This window comes from Bufo bufo, chromosome 1, assembly GCF_905171765.1.
Source record: "Bufo bufo chromosome 1, aBufBuf1.1, whole genome shotgun sequence".
NCBI lineage: Eukaryota > Metazoa > Chordata > Amphibia > Anura > Bufonidae > Bufo > Bufo bufo.
Window position 1 is genome coordinate 435,093,849 of NC_053389.1, and position 12,821 is coordinate 435,106,669.

Genomic DNA, 12,821 nt, shown 5'->3' on the forward strand with positions numbered 1-12,821 from the left:
GTAGCTTCAGGCACATGTGCATTGTGCCAATAAACAAAAGACAGTAAACCTCTTTTCACTGCATAGGTTTACTGTCCTTGGCTTCGTCAGCTCAATGCGCATGGGCTAAAGCCACTGGAGATGATTCCTGGACTCATCTCTGGTAATTTACATGTTCAGTAACTCAACAACACAAGACACCAACAACTGGGTTTGTTATAGGTAGGTTTGGAACAAATAATTTTTGACTGGAGTCTATTTTTTTCCAAATTGATTCACAAATAACCAGTTAGGCCTTACTGGTTAGAAGTCTTTTGTGTACAATGAGAACAACCAAGTTTATGATGCAATTAAAAGTGAACATACACATATTCTGAGGTGAGCACCCAGAAACCTCAGTCCACCACTGTCTGTAAATAAGACGCAAAGTGAACGATTAAAGGATCTAAAAACATTCAACCAGCTTCAAAAGTATGCTTAAAATCAGCGGCAGATACACCAGTGTGTGACCTGTGCAGCTGCACAGGGGCCCAGTAGGTAGGGGGCCCACAGTAACTTTGAAACAGCTTTCTACTCTCTATTTGATGGCATTAAGTTGAGTGTGCTAATGAATTTCCTACCTCAAAATTATTAGGTAATAACTAGAGAGAGATAGTAGTGTGTTTTGTGATGACCTATTGGACAGCATGGGGCCCACATACTGTTCTTGCACAGGGGCCCTTTGCTGTCTGTATTTGCGTCTTGCTTAAATAGAAGAAAAAAAATGTTATTACCTTGGCCACCACCATCGAAAAGGAGGAAAGGGAACAGGCAGAGGATCAAGATCATTGTTCCAGCATGAGTGCCCTATAAACAAAAAGAGGTGTATGAAGTCAAAAATTTCCTGTCACTGGCCCTAACCACAAGAAAGGAGTATTAAGCTAGGGCTACATGACGACATTTGTCACGCAAATATTTGTTGCAATAATGTCGAGCGACATATTTTATATTGCTAGTCTATGGTGTCGCAACTAGCATTATAAAATATGTTGAGCAACATTGGTGCATGAATGTCACGCAACACATGTTTCAGTGTAGTTGTATCCTTTATGTCGTGCAACTTATTGTTGCATTGCCTAGCCTTAGGCCACTTTCACATCTGCACTTTGGCATTCCAGGTTTGAGATCCAGCAGAGGATTTTAAAACCAGACCAAAACGGTTTCGTTTAGGGCCAATGTATTATGAATGGGGTATGCTTTAATCAGGATGCATCACTATGCATTCCATTTCGGTAGCATTCAGTTTTGTGACCGGACACAAAACCACTGCAAGCAAGTCAATGGCGCCGGATCCAGGTTTTTCAGATCCTATAAAAAACGTCACCCATTGATTTTTTGTGACGGATCTGGTTTGTTCCATTTTCGATTTAACACAACCGCCTCGTAACGGAATGTAACCATCCGGTTGTGTTAAATCAAACAGAACCATTTTGGTCCGGTTTTTAGATCATCTGCCGGATCTCGAAACTGGAAACCAAAGCGCAGATGTGAAAGTAGCCTTACTTGCTAATGCTCTCCATTGAAACCTCAGTTACAGCTGGTGTTGAAAGTAAATGTACACAAATAGGGCCAAATTTATCATTAACACTTTCACTACCGAGCCACTTTTCACCTTAAATCCAGGCGATTTTTGAAAATCTGACATGTGTCACTTTATCTGTAATAACTTTGGAACACTTACTTATCCAAGCCCATTCTGAGACTGTTTTATCGTGACACATTGTACTTCATGACAGTTGTAAATTTGAGTCAATATATTTTTCCTTTATTTCTAAAAAAAAAATCCCAAATTTACCAAAAAGTTTGAAGTTCTCTATTTTTAGGACACAGAGTAATGCCTCATAAAATAGTTATCAATCATCATTCCCCATATGTCTACTTTATGTTGGCATCATTTGTAAATGTCATTTCATTATTTAGGACGTTAGAAGGCTTAGAAGTTTAGAATCAATTTTTTAAATTTTCGACAAAATTTCAAAATCATATTCAGTTATAAAGTGATTTTTAGAGGCTAATATAATGGAAACCACCCATAAATGACCCAATTTAAGAAACTACACCCCTCAAATTATTCAAAACTGGATGTTCGGGTTCGGCAGGTTCAGCTGAACTTGAAAAAAAAGTTCGGGTTCGGGACCCGAACTTGAACCGAACTTGAACCTGAATCCGAACCCCATTGAAGTCAATGGGGACCCGAACTTTTGGCCACTAAAATGGCTCTAAAATAGCCCTGGAAAGAGCTAGAGGGCTGCAAAAGGCAGCAAAATATGCTTAAGAGCATGGCAAATGCTCTGCAAACAAATGTGGATAGGGAAATGAATTAAAAAAAACATAAAAGACCTTAAAAAAATTAAAATTAGTAATGATGTAGGAGGAAGAGGTTGAGGAGGCGGTGAATGGGTGGATGTGGCGATGTAGGCTCACGTGGCGGTCTAGGTGGAAGCGGCGGCGAAGGAGGAATAGGTAGCCAACACAGATGTGTGTTATTTTGCATTTTTACATAGGGGCATCCCCCAAAATATTGGGACATATAAAATAAATAAAAAAAAGGAATAAGTGCACTTGAGTACAAGGATGGATGGTTGAGACTGTTAGAACTGTCTATTCTGCACAAGGTACAGACAAGTCTTGTGGGATCCAGGCCTGGTTCATTTTAACGAACATGAGCTTGTCCACGTTGGCTGTGGACAGGCGGCTGCCTCCTGCAGTGCTAAATACACGTTCAGAGAGTACACTGGCTGCAGGGCAGGCCAGCACCTCCAAGGCATACAGGGCAAGCTCTGGCCATGTGGACAATTTGGAGACCCAGAAATTGAATGGGGCAGAACCATCAGTCAGTACGTGTAGGCGTGTTCACAGGTACTGTTCCACCATGTTGTTCAAATGCTGCCTCCTGCTAACAAGCTCCATATCAGCAGTTGGGGCCGGTTGTTGCGGCGAGGTGACAAAGCTTTTCCACATGTCGGCCATGCTAACCCTGTCTTCTGAGGGGCTGGCGCTGACACAGCTGCGTTGGCGACCTCTTCCTCCTCCCCTGCCTTCACCTTGTGCTTCCACTTGTCCCCCGGCGTCAGTCGGGAATGCTCTCAGGAGCGCGTCTACCAGCGTGCGCCTGTAGTCGCGCATCTTGATGGCTGACATGGGGGCATGATGGCTGACATGGGGGATGATGGTTGACATGGGGGGCTAATGGCTGACATGAGGGGCTTATCTGAGGCATTGGGGGTCTGATCTGAGGTCTGATTGACATTGGGGGTCTGATTGCTGGTCTGACCTGAGGTGCAATGGAAAATATGTTGCGTCTTATGGGCCGGTGCATCTTAGAGGGCAAAAAATACGGTCCTCAAACCAGCGATTGTCTGAAGCAGAGAAAAGATACCAAGGCCACACAGAGGAGAAGCCAGCTGCTGCAGACGGGACCAGGGCCAGGTGAGCTGCGGGGGGGGGGGGGGGGGGGGGGGGGGGCGCCAAAATGTAGCTTCGCTTGTGTTGGCAAAAATCCTTGCACCGGCCCTGTCCAGCAGGGTGGCCACCCAGTAGTCAGCACACGTTAAAATGTGGGCAACTCTGCTGTCGTTGCACAGGCACTGCAGCATGTAGTCGCTCATGTGTGCCATGCTGCCCAGAGGTAAGGACAAGCTGTCCTCTCTGGGAGGCGTATCATCTGCGTCCTCTGCATCCCCCCAGCCACGCACCAGTGATGGGCCCGAGCTGCGTTGGATGCCACCCCACTGTGAACATGCTTCATCCCCATCCTCCTCCTCATCATCCTCCTCCTCGTCCTCCAGTAGTGGGCCCTGGCTGGCCAAGGCTGTTGTACCTGGCCTCTGCTGTTGCAAAAAACCTTCCTCTGAGCCACTTCTAAAAGACTGGCCTGAAAGTGTTAGAGATGACCCCTCTTCCTCCTCCTCGTCCTGGGCCACATCCTCTTCCATCATCGCCCTAAGTGTTTTCTCAAGGAGACATAGAAGTGGTATTGGAACGCTGATAACGGCGTCATCGCCACTGGCCATGTTGGTGGAGTACTCGAAACAGCGCAACAGGGCAAACAGGTCTCGCATGGAGGCCCAGTCATTGGTGGTGAAGTGGTGCTGTTCCACAGTGTGACTCACCCGTGCGTGCTGCAGCTGAAACTCCACTATGGCCTGCTGCTGCTCGCACAGTCTCTCCAGCATGTGCAAGGTGGAGTTCCACCTGGTGGTCACGTCGCATATGAGGCGGTGAGCAGGAAGGCCGAAGTTACGCTGTAGAGCAGACAGCCGAGCGGCGGCAGGATGAGAACGCCGGAAGCGCGCACAGACGGCCCGCACTTTATGCAGCAGCTCTGACATGTCGGGGTAGTTGTGAATGAATTTCTGCACCACCAAATTTGATGTGCGTCAAACCGGCTAGTCCCAGAGCTGCAACGAGATTTCGCCCATTATCGCACACCACCAGGGCGGGCTTGAGGCTCACTGGCAGCAACCACTCGTCGGTCTGTTGTTCTATACCCCGCCATAAATCCTGCGCGGTGTGGGGCCTGTCCCCCAAACACATCAGTTTCAGAACGGCCTGCTGATGTTTACCCCTGGCTGTGCTGAAGTTGGTGGTGAAGGTCTGTCGCTGACCGGATGAGGGGGTGGTAGAAGACGAGGAGGAAGCCGAGTAGGAAGAGGAGGCAACAGGAGGCAAAGAATGATGCCCTGCGATCCTTGGCGGCGGAAGGACGTGCACCAAACAGCTCTCCGCCAGGGGCCCAGCCGCCACTACATTTACCCAGTGTGCAGTTAGGGAGATATAACGTCTCTGGCCGTGCTTACTGGTCCACGTATCTGTGGTTAGGTGGACCTTGCACAGATGGCGTTGCGCAGTGCACACTTGATTTTATCCGATACTTGGTTGTGCAGGGAGGGCACGGCTCTCCTGGAGAAGTAGTGGCGGCTGGGAACGACGTACTGTGGGACAGCAAGCGACATGAGCTGTTTGAAGCTGTCCCTCTCCACCAGCCTGAATGACAGCATTTCAAAGGCCAGTAGTTTAGAAATGCTGGCATTCAGGGCCATGGATTGAGGGTGGCTAGGTGGGAATTTACGCTTTCTCTCAAAGGTTTGTGAGATGGAGAGCTGAACGCTTCCGTGTGACATGGTGGAGATGCTTGGTGACGGAGGTGGTGTTGTTGGTGCACATCCTCTGTTTGCTGGGCGGCAGGGTAGCCAACATTCCTCCAGAGGGCGAGGAAGAGGCTGAGGCAGCAGCAGAAGAGGGAGGCAGGAGGTCCTGAGCCCTTTCTTGGTTTTGAAGGTGCTTACTCCACTGCAGCCCGTGTCTCGCATGTAGATTCCTGGTCATGCAGGTTGTGCTAAGGTTCAGAACGTTAATGCCTCGCTTCAGGCTCTGATGGCACAGCGTGCAAACCACTCGGGTCTTGTCAGCACATTGTGTGAAGAAGTGCCATGCCAGGAACTCCTTAAAGCTGCCTTTGGTGTGCTCGGTCCCTGGTCACGGTGGCCAGTAGCAGGGCGAACTATTTTGGCGACGGCTGCTCTGCTTTGCACCCTGCTCCCTCTTTTTCTACGATGTTGGCTCGGTCTCACCACTGCCTCTTCCTCCGAACTCTGAGTCAGTTGCACGACCTTCATTCCATGTGGGGTCTAGCCTAGGACCTCATCGTCCCCTGCATCGTCTTCCACCCAGTCTTCCTCTCTGACCTCCTTTTCGTCTGCACACTGCAGAAAGACGCAGCAGTTGCACCTGTGTTTCGTCATCATCAGAGACGAGCTGAGGTGGTATTCCCATGTCCTCATCAGGAAACATAAGTGGTTGTGCGTCAGTGCATTCTATGTCTTCCACCCCTGGGAAGTGCTAGGTGGATGCCCTTGTGGAAACCCTGCCAGCAAGAGTCCTTCAAACAGCATAAGAGACTGCTGCATGACTTCAGGCTCAGACAGTTCCCCGATAAGCACGGGGGGTGATGTGACAGACTGATAGGCATGGGTTTCAGGCGCCACCTGTGCGCTTTCTGCAGAAGACTGGGTGGGAGATAATGTGAACCTGCTGATCCACTGTTGCCACCCAATCGACTAGCGCCTGTACTTGCTCAGGCCTTACCATCCTTAGAACGGCATTAGCCCGACCAAATATCGCTGTAGATTCTGGCGGCTACTGGGACCTGAGGTATGAGGTTCAGTAGGACGTATAGCTGTGGCAGAACGGCCACGTCCTCATCCCTGCACCAGAGGCTCCACCAACACCACCACCATGACCGTGTCACTTTTTAGATGTTTGCCTCATAGTTAGCGTTCACCAAGCAAAGTAAAAAGTGTTAAAAGTCTGTTAAAAATAATTTAACCACCAATAAAAAACCCTGATGTAGGGTATTCCACTCAATTTTTTTTTTTAACTCTATAACAGCGGTATTTGTGGCCTTAATTTCACAGTAACTTATGCACCTCTAATCCCAGATGTGCAGTATATCAGAGGTTTTTTTTAACCCCAGTAGGCAAAAAGCCGTATTTGTGGCCTAAATTTCACAGTAATTTATGCACGTCTAATCCCAGATGTGCAGTATATCAGAGGGTTTTTTAACCCCAGTAAGCAAAAAGCCGTATTTGTGGCCTAAATTTCATCAGTAACTTAGCATGTCTAATGCCAGATGGTGCAGTATATCAGAGGGTTTTTTAACCCCAGTAAGCAAAAAGCCGTATTTGTGGCCTAAATTTCAGGGTCACTTATGCATGTCTAATACCAGATGTGCAGTATATCAGAGGGTTTTTTAACCCCAGTAAGCAAAAAGCCGTATTTGTGGCCTAAATTTCAGTCACTTATGCACGTCTAATCCCACATGTGCAGTATATAAGAGGGTTTTTAACCCCAGTATGAGAAAGCCCGTATTTGTGGCCTAAATTTCACAGTCACTTATGCACGTCTAATCCAAAATGTGCAGTATATCAGAGGTTTTTTTTAACCCAGTAAGCAAAGCCGTATTTGTGGCCTAAAATGAACAGTCCCTTATGCACCTATAATCCTAGATGTGCACTATATGAAACAGAGTGGTTTGTTTCATCCCAGTATGCCCCAGTATGCCAAAGCCGTATTTCTGGCCTAAATGCGACACTCACTTATGCACCTATAATCCTAGATGTGCACTATATGAAACAGATGGTTTTTTTTCACCCCAGTATGAGAAAGGCTACTTTCACACCTGCGTTCAGGTGTCCGCTCGTGAGCTCCGTTGAAGGGGCTCACAAGCGGCCCTGATCGCAGCCGTCCGGGCCCTAATGCATTCTCAGTGGAGGCGGATCCACTGAGAATGCAACGGCCTGCCAGCGTTCAGCCTCCGCTCCGCTCAGTGAGCGGACACCTGAACGCTGCTTGCAGCGTTCGGGTGTCCGCCTGGCCGTGCGGAGGCGAGCGGATCCGTCCAGACTTATAATGGAAGTCAATGGGGACGGATCCGCTTGAAGATGACACCATATGGCTCAATCTTCAAGCGGATCTGTCCCCGTTGACTTTCAATGTAAAGTCTGAACGGATCCGCTCAGGCTACTTTCACACTTAGAAATTTTTCTAAGTTATAATGCAGACGGATCCGTTCTGAACGGATGCAAACGTCTGCATTATAGGAGCGTATCCGTCTGATGAAACATCAGACGGACCCGCTCTGAACGCTAGTGTGAAAGTAGCCAAAGCAGTATTTGTGGCCTAAATTTCACAGTCACTTATGCAGTGATAATCCTAGATGTGCACTATATGAAAAAAAAAGGGTTTTTTTAACCCCAGTGTCTCAAAGCAGTATTTTTAGACTTGCAGACATGCAGATATCCTGTGCTGGTACACTATCGTTGCATAAAATGGCTGCCGATTATGTATTGATATTGACTAACTGAAGTAAATAAAAGTTCGTTTTCAGTAGTAGTTGGCTCAGGGCAAGCTTAAAACAATTGTTCACTGCACCCACAAAACACATTTGCTGTAGATCGCTGAGTAAAGAAGCAGTTCTTCATAAGATTCCTCCCTGATCTCTCCCTCACAGCAGCTGCAGCCTCTCCCTACACTAATTCGAGCAGAGTGACGGGTGGCGATACGTGACTTCAGCTTAAATAGAGGCTGGGTCACATGCTGCAGTTGGCCAATCACAGCCATGCCAATAGTAGGCATGGCTGTGATGGCCTTTTGTGGCAAGTAGTATGACGCATGTTGATTGGCTGCTTTGCAGCCTTTCAAAAAGCGCCATAAAAATCGCCGAACACCGAACCCGAACTTTTACGTAAATGTTCGGGTTTGGGTCCGGGTGCCGAAAAACCTAAAGTTTGGTACGAACCCGAACTTTACAGTTCGGGTACGCTCAACTCTAGTTACAATCTTTGTTAACCCTTCCACAAGAATTAAAGAAAAATGGATGTTTCAGATCTTCCATTTTTTTCCATTACTGTAACATAGCAAGGGTTAAAAGGAAATAAATGTCAATAATTGTTACCCTGATTCTTCAGTTTACAAACACCCCCCATATGTGCACAAAAAAGGACGTATGAGAGCAGGGTTCAAAAGGGAAAGAGCGCAATAGGCTTTTGGAGGACAGATTTTGCAGAAGTGGATTTGGGAGCTATGTCGCATATGAAGACACCCTAAGGTACCCCTACAGGGGAAACCCCCAAAAAGTGACCCCATTCTGGAAAAGTTGCTTTACACCCACATTTTTCACTTTTAAAAGGGTAACAAGACAAAATGCAACCCACATTTTGTTACCCATTTTCCGCTGAATACAGAAACACCCCACATGTGCTTGTAGCATGCTATATTGGTGCACAGCAGGGCTCTAGATTTAAACTGCAAAATATGGATTCTGCAAGCCTGAATTTGGACACATGGATTTTAGGTGCCATGTCGCATTTAAAAAATTTCTGAGGTCCCCAGAAATTAAAAACCCCAAGAAGTGACTCCATTTTGGAAAGTGCACCCATGTACAAACATTTTAAGGGGTGGAAAGGGCACCTTTGACCAAAATGGTGTTTTACAAAAATTAATATGTAGTGGTTGGTGAAAGGTGGATATGTAAGCTATGTGGACAAAATCAGATATAAGGTGGTAAAATTACATAAAGGGAAAATAAATGTCAATAATTGGATGAGTGATAGATTCTGAAACAATCCTTGATGCACAGGCTAGGTTTTTCAGGGCAGGTTTCGCAATGGTGAATGGTATCTTTCCGTATCCCCCTTTTGGAACACACCCTGCATCCTTTTTGGGTCCTTCCCTTCATCACTTGTTTGGGGGACTTCACCTGGTACAACTCGGGCACCGTAACTTAAAGAAGTACTGGTGACCTCCATTGCTTGGTTGAAAAAATTAGGGCCTTTATCACCACCTCTTGAAAGTGTAGAAATGTCTTGCCTCTAGATCTAAATAGCACGTACGCATTGTACAGCGCCATCTGTACGAGGTGCATGGCCAGCTTTTTGTACCACACTTTTGTTTTTCATGTGGCATTGTAGGGCTTCAGAACTTGATCTGGAAGATCAACCCTGCCCATGTGCTTATTGTAGTCCAGGATGCAGTCTGGCTTGGGGGTAGTTGTCGTGGTACTGTCATGCCCTGCTCAGGTTATGTGCGGAGGTCTGCCAGGTTAGCAGCACGTGTGTAGCCTTTTGTTTTTGTTTTGGAGTTGAGCTGTATCCGCCTCCCTTCAGGTGCACTGGGTGGGGTCGTTGGTATGAGTTTAAATTACGCCCACTCCCAGTGTCCTGTGCGGGTTATAGCTTCTGTCTTGCTGAGAGGAAGGAAGGAAGGATTTGCTGTTCCTGCTCACTAACAAGATAAGTTGGTTTTGTTTTTCTTGTGATTGTCTGTCTATGGTGTTAGAGAGACGCCTGCCCCCTCCAGGTCCTGAGGGAGCAGGCTGCCTCTTTCCCCCTTTCACCATCTTAGGGATTTTAGGGTATCTTCAGCCTAGGCACAGGGACACGTTCATTCCCACCTTCAGGGTCTGAACGTGGGCATAGAAGTCTAGGGAGAGCTGGTAGGGATTTGTCAGGAGGTGACCTTTATCCCCAGCTTCTTGCCTAGACACTTGTTTGGTTGTATTCTGTGTATCTTGTATCCTGTCCAGCGTGACATTATAACCCGCCAATACTTTGACTGCCATTTCTCAACTGTTTTGAGATGGAGTCAATTGATGCGCTAGTTGATCACATGCAGGGATTATCCCTAGAGGTTGCTGATCTGCGTAATTCGGTTGCACGGTGTCAGAATGCTCTGGCATCAGGTGCAATAGGAGGAAGTCAAATTTATGGGGAGCCTAAAGTCGCTCTCCCTGATAGATTTGCAAAGGGGGTGTGGATGACTTTATCTGCTTTAAAGAGTCATGCAAGCTGTATTTTCGGCTGCGTCCATCTTCGTCTGGTGATGAGAGTCAGAGGGTAGGGATAATCATATCCCTAAATATCACTATTGAACTGAGTGTACCTTATTGTAGTTATTTAAAACATAACGTTCATTTCATATAATTTTTAAGATATTGTGACACTAAATTAAAACAATGCTGTTGATGCACTGCTTGTTGGAAGGGTGTCAGGTATGACTGGCAGCTCTAGTCCCATATAGGTCAAGCGGCAGTATGTCAGAGGGGTCGCTTAGACAATGTGTTGCTGTGGGTTGCTCGGCCTAGGTTCTTTCCCTATATAAGCTGATTCAGGAGAGCTGGGAGAACCCTAACAGGATGTACCACGTGAATGATGTTTTGAACGAAAAAGACACATCAGTGGCACGCCATATTCTGCAATACCATGGAGGCAATACCAACTGTCTCAGATTTATAGGAATACAACATGTCCCCAAACCAAAGAGAGGTGGTGACTGGGACAAGATGATCCTGCGAGCCGAAACAAAATGGACATATAGACTAAATTCCGTGACACCGAAGGGCCTTAATGAATATATTTCATATAAGCCATTCTTGTAATAGTTCCACTATATCACTGACCAAGCTATGGCACCTTGCTAGTTGATCTGGTTTGATCTCTATTAATATTCCATTACCTCGATAGACATGGGAGGAATGAAGTACAGATGTATGTGCAAAGTCTGAATATAGCCTGCCCCTCAGAGATTGAATTCTATGCCTGCCAGGGAGGCTGTAAAACATCAGCGTCCACCTGGCAGTTTACTTTATTCTTTAAGTATCATCGATCACTTTATATTCGTTGAGGAGTATAAATATAAAAGGAACTTGTGACCTGCAAGGACCTGCATATATCTGTGTATAAACACCCTTAACCTAATGTACTCTTTTTAGAATAGATCGTATACGAGTCTGCCATAAAATACATGCGCCCATCTAGCAGACTCTAAATATTTAAATATATGATCCCCGATTGTTTATATTTGCTTCCGTGGACACATGTACTCAACTTGTTTACCCTGCAAGGACCTGCCGGGGACGCGGTGCTAGATCCCCATAACAACCAACACGCCTACCACTGACGTCACTTCCGGTTGCGAGCGAGGCGCTGCTGACTGGGCAGGACTGAGGATAGTGGCCCAATGATCGCGCGCCTTCGTTCTGGACGGTATGACAAGTGAGTAGGAGGGGTTCAAAGAGCGCTCACTCTGCAACCATAGGTTAATTAATCAGGTGGGCAGGGTTGAAGCGCTATAAAAAATGGACACTTAGACACAGTTAGTTGCCACTGCCTTTATATACAGGGAGTGCAGAATTATTAGGCAAGTTGTATTTTTGAGGATTAATTTTATTATTGAACAACAACCATGTTCTCAATGAACCCAAAAAACTCATTAATATCAAAGCTGAATATTTTTGGAAGTAGTTTTTAGTTTGTTTTTAGTTTTAGCTATTTTAGGGGGATATCTGTGTGTGCAGGTGACTATTACTGTGCATAATTATTAGGCAACTTAACAAAAAACAAATATATACCCATTTCAATTATTTATTTTTACCAGTGAAACCAATATAACATCTCAACATTCACAAATATACATTTCTGACATTCAAAAACAAAACAAAAACAAATCAGTGACCAATATAGCCACCTTTCTTTGCAAGGACACTCAAAAGCCTGCCATCCATGGATTCTGTCAGTGTTTTGATCTGTTCACCATCAACATTGCGTGCAGCAGCAACCACAGCCTCCCAGACACTGTTCAGAGAGGTGTACTGTTTTCCCTCCTTGTAAATCTCACATTTGATGATGGACCACAGGTTCTCAATGGGGTTCAGATCAGGTGAACAAGGAGGCCATGTCATTAGATTTTCTTCTTTATACCCTTTCTTGCCAGCCACGCTGTGGAGTACTTGGACGCGTGTGATGGAGCATTGTCCTGCATGAAAATCATGTTTTTCTTGAAGGATGCAGACTTCTTCCTGTACCACTGCTTGAAGAAGGTGTCTTCCAGAAACTGGCAGTAGGACTGGGAGTTGAGCTTGACTCCATCCTCAACCCGAAAAGGCCCCACAAGCTCATCTTTGATGATACCAGCCCAAACCAGTACTCCACCTCCACCTTGCTGGCGTCTGAGTCGGACTGGAGCTCTCTGCCCTTTACCAATCCAGCCACGGGCCCATCCATCTGGCCCATCAAGACTCACTCTCATTTCATCAGTCCATAAAACCTTAGAAAAATCAGTCTTGAGATATTTCTTGGCCCAGTCTTGACGTTTTCAGCTTGTGTGTCTTGTTCAGTGGTGGTCGTCTTTCAGCCTTTCTTACCTTGGCCATGTCTCTGAGTATTGCACACCTTGTGCTTTTGGGCACTCCAGTGATGTTGCAGCTCTGAAATATGGCCAAACTGGTGGCAAGTGGCATCTTGGCA

The 12,821-nt window shown here is 46.3% G+C and overlaps 1 protein-coding gene across 2 annotated transcripts in view; it reads right to left on the reverse strand.

Annotated features, from left to right (window-relative positions):
• The window catches only part of CDHR2 (cadherin related family member 2), a 235,202-nt gene that overhangs the window by 198,008 nt on the left and 24,373 nt on the right, over positions 1 to 12,821 (reverse strand). For both annotated transcript variants that reach the window (XM_040406756.1, XM_040406746.1), the window contains exon 2: positions 753 to 825. In XM_040406756.1, the coding sequence (XP_040262690.1) occupies positions 753 to 807 (55 nt within the window). In that variant the 5' untranslated portion in view covers positions 808 to 825. The remainder of the gene's footprint in view (positions 1 to 752; positions 826 to 12,821) is intronic.